The sequence below is a fragment of the Euleptes europaea genome, chromosome 3 (genome assembly GCF_029931775.1).
Source record: "Euleptes europaea isolate rEulEur1 chromosome 3, rEulEur1.hap1, whole genome shotgun sequence".
Taxonomy (NCBI): domain Eukaryota; kingdom Metazoa; phylum Chordata; class Lepidosauria; order Squamata; family Sphaerodactylidae; genus Euleptes; species Euleptes europaea.
This window is the reverse complement of record NC_079314.1, coordinates 121,015,491-121,037,873: the sequence shown is the minus strand read 5'-3', so window position 1 is coordinate 121,037,873 and position 22,383 is coordinate 121,015,491. Positions and strand designations below refer to the sequence as shown.

General features: G+C 49.7%; 2 protein-coding genes across 2 annotated transcripts in view; both read right to left on the bottom strand.

Annotated features, from left to right (window-relative positions):
- The window catches only part of UBE2H (ubiquitin conjugating enzyme E2 H), a 95,894-nt gene that overhangs the window by 73,262 nt on the left and 249 nt on the right, over positions 1–22,383 (bottom strand). The gene's annotated exons all lie outside the window — the stretch shown is intronic.
- On the bottom strand, positions 1,619–16,873 carry ZC3HC1 (zinc finger C3HC-type containing 1). Its single transcript, XM_056846630.1, has 9 exons — positions 16,721–16,873; positions 14,348–14,458; positions 12,966–13,117; positions 10,575–10,658; positions 9,532–9,659; positions 9,236–9,393; positions 7,437–7,680; positions 3,612–3,833; positions 1,619–1,897 (listed from the first exon to the last, which is right to left on the bottom strand). The coding sequence occupies exons 1-9, from the start codon at positions 16,870–16,872 to the stop codon at positions 1,619–1,621; spliced, it is 1,530 nt and encodes a 509-aa protein (XP_056702608.1). The 5' UTR covers position 16,873.

Genomic DNA, 22,383 nt, shown 5'->3' with positions numbered 1-22,383 from the left:
CCGCTTCCCACTGTCGGAAGATTCGGAACACCTTGCGGGACTTCACAGAGAGGCTCTATAGTGTGATGGGGGTGGGGGAGAGAGAGAGAGAGAGGAAAAAAAAACGTGTGACGCTCTGCATCCATGTGGAGAAAGCAGTTAGTTACTTCTGGGTTTGGGTGTATTCAGAGCTACTAGACTTGGTGACTAAAGAGAACCTCCACATTCAGAAGCAGTCAACCTCCAAATCCTAGTGCCAGGAGGCCACACCAGGGGAAGACCCCAGCAGTTTGAGCAATGCCCCTGGCAGGTAGGCTATTCAGAGACACACACACACAAAAAGGTGCAACAGGAAAAGGAATAGCTTTATTTCCTTATGCGACCCCAACACATTTCACCTACACTTCTTCAGGGGTATCTATAAGAATATAAATAAAAACAAGAACGTATGTTGTTAAAAAAAACAATTAAAAATGGTAAAAGACAGCGTACTCTGAGCATGTACAAAGTGTACACAGAACCCTACAGATATAATACAGTACTGTGTGTGTAAAGTGCCATCAAGTCAAAGCCGACTTGTGGACACCCTGTAGGGTTTTTCAAGGCGAAAGACAGAGAGAGGTGGTTTTTACCATTGCCCGCCTCTGCATAGCAATCCCGGATTTCCTTGGTGGTCTCCCATCCAAGTCCTAACCAGGGCCGACCCCACTTAGAAGAAGAGTTGGTTTTTATATGCCGACTTTCTCTACCACTTAAAGGTAAAGTTCCCCTGTGCAAGCATCAGGTCATTCCTGACCCATGGGGTGACGTCACATCCCGACATTTACTAGGCAGACTTTGTTTACGGGGTGGTTTGCCAGTGCCTTTCCCAGTCATCTTCCCTTTACCCCCAGCAAGCTGGGTACTCATTTTACCAACCTTGGAAGGATGGAAGGCTGAGTCAACCTCGAGCCAACTGCCTGAAACTGACTCCTGTTGGGATCGAACTCAGGTCGTGAGCAGAGCTTGGACTGCAGTACTGCAGCTTACCACTCTGCGCCACGGGGAAGAATCAAACCAGCTTACAATCACCTTCCCTTCCCCTCCCCGCAACAGACACCCTGAGAGGTAGGTGGGGCTGAGAGAGCTGTGACTAGCCCACGGTCACCCTGCTGGCTTCATGTGTAGGAGCGGGGAAACAAATCCAGTTCACCAGATTAGCCTCCGCTGCTCATGTGGAGGAGTGGGGGAATCAAACCCGGTTCTCCACCGCTCCAAACCCCTGCTCATAACCACTACACCACGCTGGCTCTCTGATCCAGCAGCTTGAGATCTGGCGAGATCGGGCTAGCCTGGGCCGTTCAGGTCAGGGCATTGTACAGTATTATACCAGGGCGCAAAGAATTGTTTCTCCAGTTGTGTATTGCACCTCTATGCTATCTGTATGGTTCAGTATACATTTGTGCACTTTGTCCATGCTCAGAGTGCACGGTCTTTGACCAGGTTATTAAATCGTTTTCAAAGAACGTACGTTTGTTCTTGTTTTTATTTGTATTCTTTTAGATCCTACTGAAGAAGCGAAGGTGGATAAAACTATACCTTTCTGCACTGCGGCCTTGTTTTTCCTCCTTTGGCTCCGCCATTGGCCTGTTGCGAGCACTCAGGCAAGGGCCACGCGGGGTCTGCACGGGATCCACCGTGCCCCGGAGGCCGAAGGAGGAGTTCTCACCTCTGACTCCGTCTCCGCCAGCCCGTCGGTCTGCTTGGAAGCCAGGAGAACCTTCAGGACCGCCTGCCAGCCGAGATCCGCCTTCCTCGGCATCCCGTCCGTCTGGTCCTCGCTGTTCTCCGAGGTTTCCATCTCCTTCACCTGGTTGATCCAAGGACACCAGTCACGGTGCTGGGATTCAGGGCTGAAGAAGCTCCGGGCAGATGAATCCTGAGGGAGGCAGTGTGGGGTAGCGGTTAGGAGTGTCGGACTCGTAGCGGGGAGACCCGGGTTCAAATGAACACATGAAGCTGCCTTATACTGAATCAGACCTTTGGTGCATCCAAGTCAGTACTGCCTACTCAGACCGGCAGCGGCTCTCCAGGGTCTCAGGCAGAGGTCTTTCACGTCACCTACTGCCTGGTCCCTTTAACTGGAGATGCCGGGGATTGAACCTTTTGCATGCCGAGCTGATGCTCTACAAATTGAGCCAAAGCCTCTCCCCTAAGCTCTTCAGGGTCTCAGGCAGAGGTCTTTCACATCATCTACTTGCCCGGTCCCTTTAACTGGAGATGCTGGGGATTGAACCTGGGACATTCTGCGTGCCAAGCAGAGGCTCTACCACTGAGCCACGGTCCCTCCCCTGTGGGTTTGAAGCCCCACTCGTGCAATGGAAACTTGCTGGGTGACCTTGGGCCAGTCATGCTCTCTCAGCCTAACCTACCTCACAGGGCTGTTGTGAGGATAAAATGGAAGAGGAGAAAGCTGCTTTGGAGCCCCACTGAGGAGCGAGGCCAGGTATACGTGAAGTTAATAAATAAATAATGGGAGAAAGAGAAGGAGCAGAGCTCAAAGGGAGGAAGGAGAGACTCCCCCCCACCCATCATGAGGAAAGGCTGGGGCTCAGTGGCAGAAGATCCCGCGTTTGACCTCGGGGGGCGTCTCAAGCTAAAAGGGTCTCGAAGCACAAGGAACACTGTGCGAGGGGCTCCCTGTTTTCCCTTCTAGTAGCTAAAGTAGCTGAACAAATTCTTTGCATCTGTACTTGAAGGGCTGTCACTTAGAGAAGGGAAAGGAGATGTTCTTGTTGGCAACAGAGGACAGGACTCGCAATAATGGGTTTAAGTAGTGGGCGGAAAGGTACCAGCTGGATATTCGGAAACATATTTTTACAGTAAGAGTTGTTCAATAGTGGAATCAGCTCCCTAGAGAGGCGGTGAGCTCCCAGCACTTGTCGGGGATGCTCTAGGCTGATCCTGCATAGACTAGATGACCTGCATGGGCCTTTCCAACTCTATGATTCTATGGAGTGCTTTGCAGACAGGCCTTGCCTCCGGGGTTATGATGGTGCATGCCCCCCCTCGCTCTCTTCCATTTACCTTTAAAGGCCCGACTTGTATCTGACAAAGAGAGTTTGACTCAAAAGTTTATACCCCAAAATCTTGTTGGTCTCTTAAGGTGCTACTGGACTAGAATATAGTGGACAGAATGGAGCGGGTGCCGAGGAGAGCAACGAGGATGAGCAGGGGCCTGGAGACCAAGCCCGACAAGGAAAGGCTGAGGGACTCGGGAATGTTCAGTCTGGAGAAGAGGGGGTTGAGGGGGGACTCGATTGCTCTCTTGAAGTATCTGAAGGGCTGTCACTTAGAGGAGGGCAGGGAGCTGTTCCCGTTGGCAGCAGAGGACAGAACTCGCAATCATGGGGTTAAATTGCGAGCAGAAAGGTACCGGCTGGAAATCAGGAAAGTTTTTTACAGTAGTTCAACAGGGGAATTGGCTGCCTAGGGAGGTGGTGAGCTCCTCCCTCTCTGGCAGCCTTTAAGCAGAGGCTGGACAAAGACTTGTCAGGGAAGCTCTAGGATGATCCTGCACTGAGCAGAGGGTTGGACTAGATGGCCTCTTTGGCCCCTTCCAACTCTATGACTCTACAATATCACATACTCACTGAGCTGCTGGAAGAGCAGAGGCGTGCCCTCTTGGCCTTCCGGTGGGGGCTGGATGGCACGTCGGTGCCCAGGCCGCACACTTCGCCTTGCCCCATGCTGCGGGTCACGGGGCGGCTGCGGGTGGTGGGGCTAGCCGCTTCTCCGTCCAGGCGTTCGCTGGAGCTCGAGCTATCCCAGCTCCGCATGCGGCTGATGACGGGGGACGGGCTCTTCTCAGGCTGCTGAGTGCAGAAAGGAGGCACAAGAAAGCGTGAGTCAGCCAGCTTTACCGTACCCTGAGAGAAGCAGGGACCCCACAATAAAGAAGAACAAAAATTATTCTCTCCACCCCCAGCAACCACCAAGGACAGGAGCCTGCTGCAAGGGTTTCAGAGTACAGGGAGACTGGCTACAGCAGGAAAAGATTTCATGCTCAGAGCTGTACAGCAGTGGAGCGAGGAGGATTCTCAGACAGGAATATCATGCGAGCAAGAAGCATCCTCAGACAGGAATACCAAACGACTCTTCAAAGACGAATCCACAAACAGCCTCCTTTGAAACATGCTCTGCCCACATACAAACAACAGCCAATTCACACGTGCAAGCCATCACCTGACAACGTAGCTAATAAAGTGATGACTGTGCTCGTGTGAACTCACCGAATGACACCTGGGGAATTTTAGGAATCACTTTCCTTGGCAACTTGTGTGAGGGTCTGTATGCCTTTGCCTGGCGTGGTTCCCCCCCCCCCCCCGAACTCGTAAAAGCGGTCCAGGCCTTTTGCCTTTCCTTGGTTCAGGCGCTGGGGCTGTCAGGCCCAGGTTGGAATGTCTCTTCCCACGTCCACCTCCCTTGCTCTCTCTGACTCCCTCCCGCCAGCTGTGGCCTTGGTGGGTAGATAGTCTAACGAGTTCCCTGAGGTCTTTGATGTTCTTGTACCATGCACAATTATCTCGTAGATTCCCATAACATACGTTTGACATCTGCTTTCCTGTAGGGGTTATAATTCTGTCTTTGTGAAACTGTATTCACTTGCAACTTTACCAGTGTAAGGCCTGTACTACCTGAAGCTTCCAATAAAGTTCCTTGTTTCTGCATGACAGTCTGAGCAAGTGATTTTATGGAGTTTGCACAGGAAGGTTGGGAACCCTCACAGCTTGCAGACAACACCCACCACACTGCCCAGAATGCCTCGTAGATGAGGTTATGAGAGAGAGCCAGTGTGGCGTAGTGGTTAAGAGCAGTGGATTCTAATCTGGAGAGCCGGGTTTGAGTCCCCGCTCCTCCACATGAGTGGCGGAGGCTAATCTGGGGAACTGGATTTCTTTTCCCACTCCTACACACAAAGCCAGCTGGGTGACCTTGGACTAGTCACACTCTCTCAGCCCCACCTACCTCACAGGGTACCTGTTGTGGGGAGGGGAAGGGAAGGTGATTGTAAGCCGATTTGATTCTCCCTTAAGTGGTAGCCAGCTGGGTGACCTTGGACTAGTCACACTCTCTCAGCCCCACCTACCTCACAGGGTGCCTGTGGTGGGGAGGGGAAGGGAAGGTGATTGTAAGCCGATTTGATTCTCCCTTAAGTGGTAGAGAAAGTCGGCATATAAAAACCTCTTCTTCTTCCATAAAAATAAATTAACTAAATTATAGCATTTACCACTAGCCCAGGCGATTAAAAAAAACCCCACAACACCAGAGGATTTGACCCATCTTTCATGAATATGGCTCTAGTTAACTGCAACCCCCATGTTCAAAGGCAAGACCTCGGAATACCGGGGGGTTGGGGGCAAAGAACAGGGGACTGGTGTTGTCTTGGTGAACTGCTTGTGGGCTTCCCAGAAGCATGTGCTTGGTCTCTGTTGGTAGGAGGATGCTGGACTAGATGGACCCTTTTATCTGATCTACCATGGACAATTCCTTAAGATTTCTATTTATAAAACTATAGGAGAACATTACAACCCGTGCCATCACTTTTTATTTTTGGAAGGCCAGCATAGGAGCCTCGTGGCGCAGAGTGTTAAGCTGCAGTACTGCAGTCAAAAGCTCTGCTCACGACCTGAGTTCGATCCCGACGGAAGTTGGTTTCAGGTAGCCGGCTCAAGGTTGACTCAGCCTTCCATCCTTCCGAGGTCGGTCAAATGAGGACCCAGCTTGCTGGGGGTAAAGGGAAGATGACTGGGGAAGGCACTGGCAAACCACCCCGTAAACAAAGTCTGCCTTGGAAACGTCGGGATGTGACGTCACCCCAAGGGTCAGGAATGACCCGGTGCTTGCACAGGGGACCTTTACCTTTACCTTTTAGCATGGTGTAGTGGTTAAGAGCAGTGGTTTGGAAAGGTGGACTCTGATCTGGAGAACTGGGTTTGATTCCCCACTCCTCCACATGAGCGGTGGAGGCTAATCTGGTGAACCAGGCTTGTTTCCCCACTCCTGTGAAGCCAGCTGGGTGAGCTTGGACTACTCACAGCTCTCTCAGCCTCACCTACCTCACAGGGTGTCTGTTGTGGGGAGGGGAAGGGAAGGCGATTGTAAGTCGGTTTGATTCTCCCTTAAGTGGTAGAGAAAGTCGGCATATAAAAAACAACTTTTCTTCTTCTACTACCCTGAATCTAGTCAGTTGATGGATTTTCCTCCTTTTTGAGAGGGACTGATGGACCCAGGGTGGATTAAAATCAATCATTTAAACAAATAAATAAATATTTTAAAATTTAAATCAGAAGTTTGATTTAAATCGGATTGTTTAAAAAATGCTTTTTAAGGAGAAATCCATCTAAAGATAGTTTGTATTTAAGATACATTATACTCCAAAGGCTATTCATCATGAAATAAGGATTTGTTTTTAATTATGTAGCATGAGGCTGTATGTTCATGCCATGTTTAAATTTTTTGGTAAATGAATTCCATTAATCCATTCACAATGTCATGCTTTTCCAGAGGTTTCGCAAGATTATTTTGGACAATTTTTCTATCTAGAAGATATTATCACAGATGCTTGGTTTAGCAGTTCTCAAAACTGTTAATTTGTGCCTGCAGAGACAACATGCCTCTTCTACGTACACGGAATCAACCCCTTACCTCTTAAGTACTAAGTTTCAAGAAGTGCATCGAATGAAAGATTGATTGGAATGGAATAGATCTGCACCAGGAGCTCAGTGTGAGCAGGGAGGGGCAAGCAGTAAAAATGAAACTGAAACCTGTTTAGGGCTGTTTAGCTTGGAAAGAAGGCGGTTGAGGGGAGACATGATCGAGGTCTATAAAATTATGCGTGGTATGGAGAGAGTAGACAGGGAGAAGCTTTTCTCCCTCTCTCATAATACCACAACGCGGGATCATCTGCTGAAGCTGGATGGTGAGAGATTCCAAACAGATAAAAGGAAGCCTTTCTTCACACAACGCATAGTTAAATTGTGGAACTCCCTGCCCCAGGATGTGGTGATGGCTGCCAACTTGGAAGGCTTTAAGAGGGGAGTGGACATGTTCATGTAGAAGAGGGGTATTCATGGCTGCCAGTCAAAATAGATATCAGTCATGATGCATCCCTATTCTCTCCAGGATCAGAGGAGCATGCCTATTATATCAGGTGCTTTGGAACACAGGCAGGATAATGCTGCTGCAGTCGTCTTGTTTGTGGGCTTCCTAGACGCACCTGGTTGGCCACTGTGGGAACAGACTGCTGGACTTGATGGGCCTCAGTCTAATCCAGCAGGGCTATTCTTATGTTCTTATGTTAAACCTTTAGAGCAGAATACTCCACAAGTCTTTATGTAGAACACCATGATTTAAATCAAGTCTTTCTGACTAGTGATGTAAACCATGGTTTAAATCTGGAAGCACCTGAGGCCTACCTGTTCAGAGCCTAGAGGGAGGGTGGTATCCTGGCTCCGGGTAATCATCCGACGTGGGGAGGTGGGGACTGTTGGCACTTTGTCGGAACGCCCGTCGGTAAGACTGGTGGGCATGGTTATCAGGCTGGTGGGTGGGTCCATCTCAGGCGCTGCGGACTCCACCTGGTGGAAACCCCAAAGCCCCACCTTCCGCATGCAGCGGCAACAGGTGATCAGGGGGAGAGGGATGGATCCGGAAAAAGGACTGCGCAGTGAAAAATCAAAGGGGAGAAAAGACTGTCGGGGACCAAAGGATAAGCATTCAAAGTGTATAGAATTTGAACACAACACATACACCCCAACAGATTCAAAAAAGCCTGTAGACCAGGGGTGTCAAACATACTGTCAAGGGGCCGGATCCGGCCACTTGAGAACTCTTATCCGGCCCACAAGCCAGACAAGGTAGCCACCCCCCACCCTAGTCCTGACCAAGGCTAGTGAGGCCTGGCCTGACCCGGACAAGCGCCATTTATGTCCTATCCGGCCCTCATAATGAGTTCGACACCCCTGCTGTAGACCCAACTAACAATATGTTAAATGGGTAGAGGGCCGATGAATCATCACCCATCAGGACAGCGTCAGCTACAGCACAAGGATCTTCACTGCGAGACTGAAGGTAAGGTGGGGCGGCCATTGCTGGCTGACTCCACCTCCTGCGGCAGCCATTTTGTGGCAGCAATTTTATGCCAGCACCCACCGCACCGTGTCAGAATCCCAAAGGTGCCCGCAGGCTCAAAAAGGTTGGGTACAGACCCTGCTCGGTCTTCAATCCGCAGGGCTGGGACTCTCTGCAGGTGTGTAGTAGTTAAGAGCGGAGGTTTGGAGCGGTGGACTCTAATCTGGAGAACTAGGTTCGATTCCTCACTTCTCCACATGAGGGGCGGACTCTAATCTGGAGAACCAGGTTCGATTCCCCACTCCTCCACATGAGCGGCAGACTCTAATCTGGAGAACGGGGTTCGGTTCCCCACTCCTCCACATGAAGCCTGCTAGTCACAGTTCTCTCAGAACTCTCTCAGCCCCACATACCTCGCAAAATGGCTGTTGTGGGGAGAGGAATGGAAGGCAATTGTAAACCAGTTGGAAACTCCTTAAAAGCAGAGAAAGTCAAGGTATAATACCTGACTCTTCTACCTCTTCTTCTTCTCCCTTGTTTAAAAATTGTCAGAGACTCTCAGGACATTGGATTCTGTGCCAGATACCAATTTCTAAAGTTATGGGTACAGACTCCTTATAGTGAAACCATCACTTTCTAGATTTTATGTAAACAGAAATAATAATTAATACCCAGCATTTACATATTATCTTGCCCTGAAAACTCCATAAGGGATCACTGTAAGTCGGCTGTGGCTTTTCGGCACTTTACCCACACATATTATCTTTCCGTAATCCTTACAACTGCCCTGCCAGGTGGGCCAACATCATCACAACGGCCCTGTCAGGTGGGTGAGTGGGGGCTGAGAGAGTGGCTTGCTTAAGTCCATCTAGTCTGCGTGTGACTGATGTGAGATTTGAACGAGGGGATTTCTGGATTGAGCTCTGGTTCTCGGCCACTGTGTGACACCGGCTCCGACTTGCATGTCCAAAAATAAGAGCATAAGAAAGGCCCTGCTGGATCGCACCAAGGCCCATCAAGTCCAGCAGTCTGGTCACACAGTGGCCACCCACTGTGTAAGCCTGGGAAGGGGCCCCAAGACAGAGTCCAGGCAAGCTTTAAGTGAGCTTTACAAGCTGTCTTGGAACTCTGGTCATTTATGTACCTGCTAGTCCAGCCGCAGAGGGCCAAGACGCAGGCAGGGATGTGGACCAGGAGAAGATCCGAAGGGCGCTTGGCTGCCGTCTTCTCGCCCTCTGCTTTGCGGTCAAGCTCTTCCTCAACCAGATGCAGCAGGAGGCTGATCTTCTCTTCCGTCAAGGACTAGGGAGGGGGGAAGTAAGCAGATGGAGAGTTTACACACACGACGCCCCGTTCACCACCCCTATTCAGGCCCTCTCAATCCCACCCCACCCCGGTTCAGCATCCCCAAACAGGAGTGCCGACGGTGCGAGACCTCACCATGTTTTTCAGATCTTCCGGCTTCAGGGAGGGCAGCTGAAGCTCCAACTGGCACAGGCTCTGAAAGCGCTCCAGGAAGTCACCGAGAAGGGCCAGGGGTTCATCGACCAGCAGGACGGCAAACCGATCTAAGCGACAGCAAAACAGGCAAAGGTCTGCCGACTGAAGGGGCTGTGGCTAGGGGTCGGAGGCGGTTTCTGGCTCAACCCCCGGCACCTCCGGTTGAAAAACGGACAACGAAGCTGGCAATGTGGAAAGCCTCGACCTCAGACCCTGGAGAGCTGCTGCCGGCCCGAGCGGACAACGCCGTCCTCGACAGACCTTTGGGCAGGCAGTAGAAGGCAGCTCCACTTGCTGACAGGCCCTCACCATGGGCAGCCAGATCTTTTGCCCTGGCCACTGCCCACATTGAAGGAAAGGCCACGCCAAGCCTGCCAGACCAGGCTTCAGACTGGGAGGGGAAGAGGAGGGGCCGTGGCTCAGTTTGTAAAGCATCTGCTTGGCATGCAGAAGGTCCCAGGTTTAATCCCCAGCATCTCCAGTTAAAGGGACCAGGCAACTAGGTGATATGAAAGACCTCTGCCTGAGACCCCAGAGAGCCATGGAGAGGGGCCATGGGTCAGTGGTAGAGCATCTGCTTGGCATGCAGAAGGTCCCAGGTTCAATCCCCAGCATCTCTAAGTCAAAGGGACCAGGCAAGTAGGGATCTGAAAGACCTCTGCCTGAGACCCAAAGCAGCTTACATCGTTCTCCTCTCCTCCATTTTATCCTCACAACAACCCTCTGAGATGGGTTAGGCTGAGAGCTTGTGACTGACCCACCAAGCTTCCATGGCAGACCGGGGATTCGAACCTGGGTTTCCCAGATCCTAGTCCGACGCTCTAACCACTATACTACACTGGCAGTTAATAGATCTTTACATTTCTAATAAAGTTTCTGGGACGCTGCTGGTTTCAGGAGTGAATTTGCCCCTTTGGGTCTCTAATGCTATGGGTTGGCATGACTTTGTTCTGTCGCTTCCCTCCAGGTGCCCCGTTGCTTACCTGGGCAGGGACTATCTGGCCAGAAACAGAACTTCTCGTGTGCAGTTGACAAGGCATTTTTCAGTTCTGAACACCTCTCCTTGTCTGGAAAGCAAAACACACTTCCTGAACACTGGGGAAAGAAATATTCTCAATACATTGTTAAGCAGCTAAATTAAAAAGCAGAACTGGACAGAACCCGAAACAGAATTTCTAGTAATCTGCAAGGTAGCAAAATCCTAGATAACAATTTATTTAAAATCAGCTGTTTAAAGAGATATCTGTAGTAATTAAGGGAGAGAAGAAGGAGAGTTGGTTTTTATATGCCGACTTTTCTCTACCACTTAAGGGAGACTCAAACTGGCTGACAATCACCTTCCCTTCCCCACAACAGACACTCTGTGAGGTAGGTGGGGCTGAGAGAATGTGACTTGCCCAAGGTCACCCAGCTGGCTTCATGTGTAGGAGTGGGGAAACAAATCCAGTTCCCCAGATTAGCCTCCCCTGCTCATGTGGAGTAGGGAATCAAACCTGGTTCTCCAGATCAGACTCCACCGCTCCAAACCACCGCTCCTAAACCACTACACATGCTGGCTCAGTGAATTCTGTGTGTGTGCGTTCTTGGAAGCAGAGATATCGGTTAAGAAGAGTCACTGGCCATATTTATTAAAGTGTGTACCCTCTGAAAGATACCACCCACCTGTTCACATTTTGATGGTTGTAGCGCTGTATTCTGACACAAGGTGTCACGATTGAGTTATATAGCTTCTGAGGGCAGACAAGGGCACTAAACACCAGTACAGCATCACCTAGTGACAGAACATGGTATTTGCCCTAAAGAAATCAAGTTGTTTGCGGAAGAGGAACAGGCAAAGTGAGCTGTTTCATTAGTCACAGTTATGTCAGATACAGCAGAACTGGGAGGCAGGAAGAAACCACAAAAACTTGTTTGCTACAGTACTGAACTACATGGCTCTCCCTGGGCCCCAGGGCTTTGAACAGCGTACAGTCATTTTTTAGTTAGATTTGAGACAGTCAGAAATGTTGTAATGCCCCAAAAGTGAAACATTTGATGAAATCACTGTCTGTAGTCACTGGAAAGGTCACACTTCTTGTCTAACTTGTTCTTCAAGGCACCATATCTAATGCAAAATCTTTGGGGAAATGTTGCTTCTAAGTCCGGTTTCCGGGCTACCATAATAATAAACAAGCAATAAGGAGCAGCTCCTGATGGGAAAAATATATAAGCAGATATTCCTAGACAGGTTTGTGGGGGCATAAGCTTTCGTGTGTCATGGCTCCCAAGTAGGGGTGGAGGGCTCTATCTGATGAAGGGACGTCTGACTCTCGAAAGCTTATATCCCCAAAATCTTGTCTCTGAGGTGTTACGGGACTCGAATCTAGCTCTTCTACTGCAAGGCAACACCGGCTACCCTCCTGAAAGCAGAAAAATGTAGCAAGTTGAAAAAGGAATCACAGGAGCCCCAATTAATTTTTCTACTTCCTGATTCCATACCACCCTTACTGGGCTGCTACATCCAAGTCTGTCAGTCCTACGTCCATCAGATTCCCAGGGTTGTGTTATGTTAGTCGCTCTGCACTCTTGAAACAGAAAGGGTGAAGCGAGATCATACTGACCTACCCCACAAGGCAAAAGGACAAAAGTGAGCGTCGTGTTCTATTGCAGTCGGCAGCTGTGTCTACCACTCTCAGCTCCTTGCCAGAGTGACAGATCAGGCAAACAAACCCGGAGCTGGGCACATTTGGAGCAAACCCTTTTTTGAAAAATCTGTACTAAGAGTAGAGCTGCAGGAACTGCACAAATGGGGACCACAGTTAAATTGTGGAACTCCCTGCCCCATGATGCGGTGATGGCTGCCAACTTGGAAGGCTTTAAGAGGGGAATGATCATGTTTGTGGAGGAGAGGACTATTCATGGCTACTAGTTAAAATGGATACTAGTCATGATGCATACCTATTCTTTCCAGGAACAGAGGAGCATGCAGAATAAATTAGGTGCTGTGGAACACAGGCAGGATGGTGCTGCTGCAGTTGTCTTGTTTGGGGGCTTCCTGGAGGCACCTGGTTGGCCGCTGTGTGAACAGACTGCTGGACTTGATGGGCCTTGCCCTGATTCAGCAAGGCTTTCCCTATATTCTTATTTTGCCTCTTTTGTAACATGCAGGCTGTTTCCGCTACTCCGCCAGGGCCACGATGCCCTCACAAAAGTCCTGCTCTACACACCTTGATGCTTCTGAGGGTTCACAGGGCATCACCAAGATATGCTCAATCCCTTGTTCTCAGCTATCAGAGCTAGCACATAGCTGTTTAGATGTTCTCGGGATGTTAACTTTTCTACTACTTGAATTCCATGCCGACAGAAGCACGATTGCCAGATTCTGCAATACTTACATTTGCTGAAGTCGAAAGCCAGCTGCAGACTGGCACACAGGTAGGCCTGGCAGCTGGCACATTTCAACATGTCACTCTCGACGTTGGTCCATCCGTATCTGGCGCAGATCAGGGGGGACAGTTCGTGGGGCTTGCCGGCCCATTTGAGAGAGTGCTTGAATTAAGGACACCAGAGGGAAATAAATCTTCTGTGGCCTGTATTAAGGTTTGTTCTCCTGAGCTACTTTCCCGTTACCTGGCACCAAATTTCAAACTTTGCCCAGTATTCTCCTTTAGGTTTCTCCCAGGCCTCAACCTAGCTCGGCCTTCTAATGAGCTGATTCACCTTTCCAAGGGAAATTGGCCTCAACTCTGGCTAAGAGAAATAAAAGGGGTCACACCAGTAACAGGAGATAAAAATAAGGCCAAGGACCCATGGCGCAAAATAGGTAAAAAATATTTTTTATTATTCAGATTAGAAATTCCCTACATGTTTCACCCAAGGAGCTTCTTCAGGGGAATCTGTAATATATAAACACACGCAGAACAATGCCGCTGCAGTTGTCTTGTTTGTGGGCTTCCTGGGGGCACCTGGTTGGCAATGTGCAAACAGACTGCTGGACTTGATGGGCCTGGGTCTGATCCAGCAGGGCTTTCCTTATGTTCTTATGATGCACACCTATTCTCTCCAGGATCAGAGGTGCATACCTATTATCTTAGGTGCTTTGGAACACAGGCAGGATAATGCTGCTGCAGCCGTCTTGCTTGTGAGCTTTCCAGAGGCATCTGGTTGGCCACTGTGTGAACAGACTGCTGGACTTGATAGACCTTGGTCTGATCCAGCAGGGCCTTCCTTATGTTCTTAAACAAACATTTACTGAGTTAATACAAGTAAATATTTGTTTAAAATTAAACAAACAAATGAAACACTTTATTATAGAAACAAAACATGATATTAAAAGTCAGAATACTTTTAATATAGTTTTATTTGCTTGTATAATTTTAATCAAATATTTACATGTATAAACTCAGTAATGTATTTTTAAATTATATATTACAAATCCCCCTGAAGAAGCCCCTTGGGCGAAAAGCGTAGGGAATTTCTCTTCTGAATAATAAAACAATCTTTTTACCTATTGTGTACCATTGGCCTTGGCTTTATTGTTATCTCTTCAACTCTGGGTAACACTTATCCGCGGCCAATTCTTCCCTGTTGCCACCTGTCTGACACTGTCTTGCCCACCTTGGCTCCTTCACTGTCTTCTCAGCCCTGCCCATTTGCCAGCTTCCAAAGTGATCCACCCCCCCCACCCCTCGATCAAGCTCCTGCTTATCAGGGACCTCCATTGTTTTGGTCCCTCATCACCAACACGGTCGCTTCAGTAACAGGAAAAAAGGATATGGTGAACGTTTCCACTCTGCTGAAGAAGGCTTCTTTGCTGGTGGCTTCAAAAGGCACCTCGTCAATCGGGGAGGGTCCATTCGTGGCATCCGATAGGGCAGAAGTGTCCTTGCTGAAATGAAAACCATAACATAATTTGGATACTTTTCTGTTCGTGATAGCAACAGGACCAAGTTTCTGCTCAAAGCCAGTGTGGTGTAGTAATTAAGGGCAGCGGATTCTGATTTGGAGAACTGAGTTTGATTCCCCACCCCTCCACATGAGCGGCGGAGGCTAATCGGGTTAACACGGTTGGTTTCCCCACTCCTTCACATGCAGCCTGCTGGATGACCTTGGGCTAGTCACAGCTCTCTTAGCGCTCTCTCAGCCTCACCTCCCTCACAGGGTGTCTGTTGTGGGGAGGGGAAGCAAAAGTGATTTTAAGCCGGTTTGATTCTTCCCTAAGTGATAGAGAAAGCCAGCATATAAAAACCAACTCTTCTTCTTCTTCAATTTCACCAATCCCTCTGGCTTCACAATTCAAAGTGCTGGTTCTTACCCTGAAGGCCCTGAAGGGCTTGGAGTCAGGGGTTCCTGAAAGACCACCTCCTCCCATACTAGTCACTAGGGTTGTGCATATCGATAAACCCGAACCGAAAATAAACCTACAAGAGGCCTTTTCTGCTTCTTTTGGATTTAATTAAAGCCGAATATTAAAACTGGGAATAAAGCCGAAGTTGGATAGCCGATTGCCGAATCGGTATTCAGCTTTCCTCTGTTTCAGCTTTCCCCAGGCTTTTCTAATAGGGTTGTCAGCCTCCAGGTGGGGCCTGGAAATCTCCTGGAATTAGAACTGATCTCCAGGCGATAGAGATCAGTTCCCCTGGAGAAAATGATGGTGAGGTGTCTGGAGATTAAGCCCTATAAGAACATAAGAAAGGCCCTGCTGGATCAGACCAAGGCCCATCAAGTCCAGCAGTCTGTTCACACAGTGGCCAACCAGGTGCCTTTAGGAAGCCACAAACAAGATGACTGCAGCAGCACCATCCTGCCTGTGTTCCGCCACACCCAAAATAATAGGCATGCTCCTCTGATACTAGAGAGAATAGGTATGCAGCATGAGTAGTATCCATTCTAACTAATAACCATGAATACCCCTCTCCTCCATGAACATGTCCACTCCCCTCTTAAAGCCCTCCAAGCTAGCAGCCATCACCACATCCTGGGGCAGGGAGTTCCACAATTTAACTATGCGTTGTGTGAAAAAATATTTCCTTTTATTTGTTTTGAATCTCTCGCTCTCCAGCTTTAGCAGATGACCCCGTGTTCTAGTGTTATGGGAGAGGGAGAAAAACCTCTCCCTGTCCACTCTCTCCAAACCATGCATAATTTTATAGACCTCTATCATGTCTCCCCTTAGCCGCCTTCTTTCCAAGCTAAACAGCCCTAAGCGTCTTAACCGCTCCCCATAGGACAGTTGCTCTAGTCCCTTAATCATTACTAGTCCCTTAATCATTAATCTATGAGGAAAGGTTGAAGGAGCTGGGTACGCTTAGCCTGAAGAGGAAAAGACTGAGAGAGGATATGATAACCATCTTCAAGTACTTGAAGGGCTGTCATGGAGAGGAGGGTGCCGAGTTGTTTTCTGTTGCCCCAGAAGGTCGGACCAGAACCAACGGGTTGAAATTAAATCAAAAGAGTTTCCGTCTAGACATTAGGAAGAACTTTCTAACAGTTAGAGCGGTTCCTCAGTGGAACGGGCTTCGTTGGGAGGTGGTGGGCTCTCCTTCCCTGGAGGTTTTTAAGCAGAGGCTAGAATAGATGGCCATCTGTCAGCAATGCTGACTCTGTGACCTTAGGCAGATGATGAGAGGGAGGGCATCTTGGCTATCTTCTGGTCACTAGGGGTGTGGGGGGGAGGTAGTTGTGAATTTCCTGCATTGTGCAGGGGGTTGGACGAGATGGCCCTGGTGGTCCCTTCCAACTCTATGATTCTAAGTATATTTTAAAGGGCTGAAGATGGCACAAAGGACCTGTTTTCCCTCCCTCTGTCCTAGTGAGGTCAAACATGTTTTTGCAGTTTCCAGTACTTTTAAAAACTCGCAAGACCTGTTTTGGCTGCTTGGGAGGGCGGCGTCAATGGCATTATACCCCACTGCGGTCCTGCCCTTCCCGAGGGTCCCCCCCCCAAATCTCCAGGTATTCCCCAACCCAGAGTTGGCAACCCTAGCGACCCTCTCGTCTGGCGCAAGGGGAGGCGGAGATGCCGCTCCCCGCCCGGAGGAGCGCGGGCAGAGAGACCAGGGCCGCTTCGCATCTGCGTGGCTGGATGCGAGCGGCTCCAAGGGGGGGGGGGAGGGGAGCGGCTGGACTCTGCGGCTGGGCTCTGCCTCACCCTTCCGGGCCGGCCTCCTCCGGAGCGATGCCCCCATCGATCAGCTCCCGGATCTTCTGCGGGGTGACGGCCGGCGACTTGGCCTTGCCGCCCAAATCTCCCTCCTCGCTCTCCGGGAGAGGCGCGGCGGCTTCGGAGCTGGGCGCCGCCATCTTGGTCCCTCGCTTAAAGCAGCCCCCCCTTCGGCCAGGAGGCAGGAGACTTCCGTTCCGGCCGACTTCCGTTCCGGCCGCAATCAGCGCTCTGCTCTCAGAGCCGGCGGGGGGTGGGGGCGGCGCTGGTCATCTCCCCCACCCCACTTGGCCAGCCAGCTCAAGAGGGCTGGAAATCAAGCTTGATTTAGAAAGTTTATTTATTTGCCGGGGGGAGAAATTGTATGACGCTTCTCCAAGCATCTGTCCAAGGCAGCTTACAAAAGAAGAAGACTTGGGTTTTATCTGCTGGCTGTCTCTACCACTTAAAGAAAAATCAAACCGGGTTACAATCGTTTTCCCTTCCCCTCCCCACAACAGACACCCTGTGAGGTAGGTGGGGCTGAGAGAGCTCTAAAAGAGCTGTGACTAGCCCAAGGTCACCCAGCTGGCTTCAGGTGGAGGAGGAGTGGGGATTCAAACCCAGTTCTCCGGATTAGAGTCTGCCGCACATGCGGAGGGGAGGGGAATCTGGTTCTCCAATTTAGAGGCCACTGGTCATGTGGAGGAGTGGGGAATCAAACCCAATTCACCAGATTAGCGGCCACCACTCCTAACCACCGCTCTTAACCACTACAGCATGCTGGCTCTAAAACACTGGTTCCCAACCAGGGGTCCGGGGACCCCCAGGGGTCCACGAGAACTAAATTAAGGTCTGCAAAACAAAGTTATAAACCCATAATAAATTAATATTTTCAATTAAAAGTTCTCTATTATAAAAAAATATTCAAATATTATTCTAAGTTTAATGTTTAACTAACAGTTATGATTAAAGTTTATTTTCAAATTCTCGGAATTTTTATTTTGAACCTTGGGGTCCCTGCACCGAACAAAAAAGTCCTAGTGGTCAAAAAAAGGTTGGGAACCACTGCTCTAAAAGGTACTGGCAGCCAGCATAAACAGCCCATCATGAAAAACATAGACGATAAAAACAGATCACATTGGGTAACTGTGTTAGTCTGACTTTGGCAGCAGAAAAGAGCAACAGTCCAGTAGCACCATAAAGACTAACAAAATACCCTGCCAGAAATTTGGTTAGTCTTTAAGGTGCTACTGGACTCTTGCTCTTTTCTACTGCATAAAAACAGACAACACGAGGTGTGCCAGTTTTTAGCCTGAAAGCCTGGCCGGTGAGTGAGACAGGTGCTGAACTACATCAAGCAGGGCTCTCCTGATGTCCTTATGAAGGCCTCAGCCTCTGTGCCCTGTTGTTGGCCCTCCAGAGGAACTAGTTGGCCGCTGCGTGAGACAGGATGCTGAACTACATGGACGCTCACTGATCTGATCCCGCAGAGCTCTTCTGATGTTCTGATGAGGGGAAGCCCTTGGCCTCCATGCCCTTTTTATTTGGCTCTGGGAGTCTGTCTCCTTTAGCAAGGCTCCCAGCATAAACAGTGGACACCACTGATTGTGGGAACCTCGTGGTGGGAGCCAGGGGCAGGCTGGGTATCCTCTTGATAAGGAGAGACTGTGGCTCAGTGGTAGAGCATCTGCTTGGCATGCAGAAGACCTCAGGTTCAATCCCCGGCATCTCCAGTTAAAGGGACTAGGCAAGTAGGTGATGTGAAAGACCTCAGCCTCAGACCCTGGAGAGCCGCTGCCAGTCTGAGTGGACAATACTGACTTTGATGGACCAAGGGTCTGATTCAGTAGAAGGCAGCTTTGTGTGCTCATGTGCTCGTGTGGCTTTCCAGAGGAACTGGTTGGCCACTGTGTGAGACAGGATGCTGGACTAGATGGACCACTGGTCTGATCCAACAGGGCTCGTCTCATGATCTTATGAAAGCCTCACTTTCTATGCCCTGTTGTTGGACCTCCAAAGGAGCTGGTTGGCCACCGTGGCTGCAATCCTAAGAACACTTCCCTGCTAGTAAGCTCCATTGACTAACATGGGGCTTACTTCTGAGGAGATCTGCTTAGGATTGCTCCCTTTATGAGACAGGATGCTGAACTAGATGGACTACTGGTCTGATCCAGAAAGGCTGCTCTTATGTTATGAAAGCAGACCTGGAAACTTTACGGATTGATCCTGCACCTGTTTACTTTTCAGAGAGGTCAAAGCTCAGAGTGAGCTGAGGCTGGCCAGGGAGGCTCGCTGCAAGAAAAACTTGATACGTGAGGAGCAAACGTGAGATAAAAGAGGTGATAAGCCCAGTATTGGGTGAACTAGGAGAAACTCGTACAGAGATAAAGCAGAAAGGCTCAATGCCTATTAGGCCTCATTTTTCCCCTGGAGAAGAGAACAGGCCCATCTAAAGATGGTAGTAGGCAAGGCACAGTGTTCGGGCTGCTGATTGACATGGAGAGGTTGTTGAGAGGCACCTGGCAGCACTGGATGAGTACAAATCCCCCCGGCCTTATAGTGGATGGAGGATACACTTCTGGGTAGCAGTGTGTGTGAACAAGATCTTGGAGTACGGGCGGACTGTAAGTTAAATATGAGCAGCCAGTATGATGCAGTGACAAAAAAGGCTAATGTGGTCTTGGGCGTATCCACAGAAACATAGCATCCAAATCGTTGAGATGTCATAGTCCTGCTGTACACTGCATTGGACAGGCTGCACCTGGAGTCTTGTGTGCAGTTCTGGAGGCCTCGCTTCAAAAAGGATGTGGGCAGAATGGAGCGGGTGCAGAGGAGAGCGACAAGGATGATCTGGAGCCTAGAAACTAAGCCCTACGAGGAAAGGCTGAGGGACTTGGAAATGTTCAATCTAGAAAAGAGGAGGTTGAGCAGAGACATGATTTGAAAGGCTGTCACTTAGAGGAGGCAGGGAGATGTTTCTTTTGGCAGTAGATTATAGGACTCGCAATAATGGATTTAAATTATGAGCGGAAAGGTACCAGATGGATATTAGGAAAAAGGTTTTTACAGTAAGAGTTGTTCAACAGTGGAATCAACTACCTAGGGACATGGTGAGCTCCCCTCACTGGCAGTCTTCAAGCAGTGGCTGGACAAACACTTGTCACGGATGCTTTAGGCTAATCCTATATAAATTGCAAAATAAATAAATAAATAACAATCCTGCGTTGAGCAGGCAGTTGGACAAGATGGCCTGTGTGGCCCCTTCTAACTCTATGGTCCTGAGCCCCACTGAATACGTATAAGGTCACAGCCTTTCCATGTTTACTCGGAAGAAGGGTTGCCAACCTCCAGGGACTAGCTGGAGATCTACTGGTATTACAACTGATCTCCAGCCGAGAGATCAGTTCCCCTGGAGAAAATGGCTGCTTCGACCATTGGACTCTATGGCATTGAAGTCCCCCCCCCAAAACCTGCCCTCCTCAGGCGCCGCCCCAAAAACCTCCCGCCGGTGGCGAAGTGGGACCTGGCAAACCTACTTGGAAGTGAGTTATGTCAATACTACCTGCTCCCAAGCAATGGTGGAGCCTTAGCTTACCAATTTGTTTGGGAGTGCCCTGGAGGATTTTGTACAGTTGAGTTCCCCATGGTTTTCAGCCAGAAGTACAACAGGTGCAGAACTGTGTCATGTAGGGTTGCCAACCTCCAGGCAATCCTTCCAGGAGGCATGTAGTAACAGCAGCAGTCTGCTGGAACGCCTGAATGCTTACAGAATCCCGGAGGAGGGCATGGGGGTTGTTCACATGCCGCTCAGCCCCTCTCAGCCTACCAGCTTTTTCTCTGTAATTGCAAATGCAATTGAAGCAGACACAGAATCATTACTTCTTAATTTTGCTTAAAAAAACAAAAAGGACCCCCCCCCTTCAGTAAACTGAGCATGCTCAGCTAGGGTTGCCTGCTCCGGGTTGGGAAATTCCTGGAGATCTGAGGGTGGAACTTTGGGAGAGGAGGGAGCTCAGCAGGGAGGGGATGCCAAAGAGTCCACCCTCCAAGTCAGCCATTTTCTCCAGGGGAGCTGATCTCTGTGATCAGGGGACTAGAGAAACTGCCCAATGAGGAGTGGTAAAAATGCTTAGGGCTGTTTAGCTTGGAAAGAAGGCGGCTAAGGGGAGCCATGATAGAGGTCTGTAAAATTATGCATGGTGTGGAGAGAGTGGACAGGGAGAAGCTTTTCTCCCTCTATCATAATACCAGAACGTGGGGTCATCTGCTGAAGCTGGAGGGTGAGAGATTCAAAACAGATACAAGGAAGTATTTCTTCACACAACACATAGTTATATTGTGCAACTCCCTGCCCCAGGATGTGGTGATGGCTGCCAACTTGGAGGGCTTTAAGAGGGGAGTGGACATGCTAATAGAGGAAAGGCCTATGTCCTACACCTATCCATGGCTACTAGTCAAAATGGCTACTAGTCATGATGCGTACCTATTCTCTTCGGGATCAGAGGAGCATGCCTACTATATCAGGTGCTTTGGAACACAAGCAGGACAATGGGATTGAGAGGACAAGGGAGAAGCTTTTCTCCCTCTCTCATCATACTAGAACACGGGGTCATCTGCTGAAGCTGGAAGGAAAGAGATTCAAAACAGATCAAAGGACGTATTTCTTCACACAATGCATAGTTGAATTGTGATGGCTGCCAACTTGGAAGGCTGGACTTGATGGGCCTTTGTCTGATCCAGCAGGGCTTTTCTTATGTTCTTGTATTTCTTAACACAGGCAGGGTGCTGCTGCTGCAGTCATCTTGTTTGGGGGCTTCCTGGAGGCACCAGGTTGGCCACTGTGTGAACAGACTGCTGGACTCGATGGGCCTGGGTCTGATCCAGCAGGGCCTTTCTTAGGTTCTAAGGCTTTAAGAGGGGAGTGGACATGTGCATGGAGGAAAGGGCTATCCGTGGCTATTAGTTAGAATGGGTATCAGTCATGATGCATCCCTATTCTCTCCAGGATCAGAGGAGCAGGCCTATTATATCAGGTGCAGTGGGACACAGGCAGGACAATGGTGCTGCAGTCATCTTATGTGTGGGCTTCCTGGAGGCCCCTGGTTGGCCATTGTGTGAACAGACTGCTGGACTGGATGGGCCTGGGTCTGATCCAGCAGGGCTTTCCTGATGTTCTTATCTGGAGGTCAATTGTAATTCTGGGAGATCTCCAGTCCCCACCTGAAGGTTGGCAATTTGACTTACAGCCCCCAGAACGGTGACAAGATTTGAGAGTCAGTTAAATGTTAAAAATAAAGGAAAATGGGGGGGGGGACTGACTTTCTCTCCCCCCCTTCCAAGGATCCCGGAAGGGGGGGGGCTGCCTACCAGACTGGCCCTTCTTCACCGGCCGCCCAAGTAGTCTTTAATTTCCCCTCACAGTATCCTGGGAATTGTAGTTCTTTGAGGGGAATATAAATCCTCTGGCGTCCCCGCGCGCTCCTTTTTTAGAACTACAACTCCCACAATTCCCCGAGGAGCGTACGTCCATGCTTCTTTCGATTGCTCCTGCCTTTCTGACGGAGGAGCGGCGACCCTACAGGGCGGCGGGGAGTCTCGATTGCTCCGGCCTGCCTTTCACCCCTCCTGGCGGGTGACGTCAGCCCCTCTCCCTCCTCCTCCTCCTCCCG

Bases quoted from the DNA above. Each gene is read 5' to 3' on its own strand.
- ZC3HC1 (XM_056846630.1), bottom strand. From the start codon at position 16,872: ATGGCGGCGCCCAGCTCCGAAGCCGCCGCGCCTCTCCCGGAGAGCGAG. The intron at 13,118-14,347 runs CATATCCTTTTT...TTAATTCAAGCA, and splicing joins AGCAGAGTGGAAACGTTCAC to CTCTCTCAAATGGGCCGGCA. The intron at 1,898-3,611 runs GTGAGTATGTGA...TGCCTCCCTCAG, and splicing joins TCTGCTCTTCCAGCAGCTCA to GATTCATCTGCCCGGAGCTT.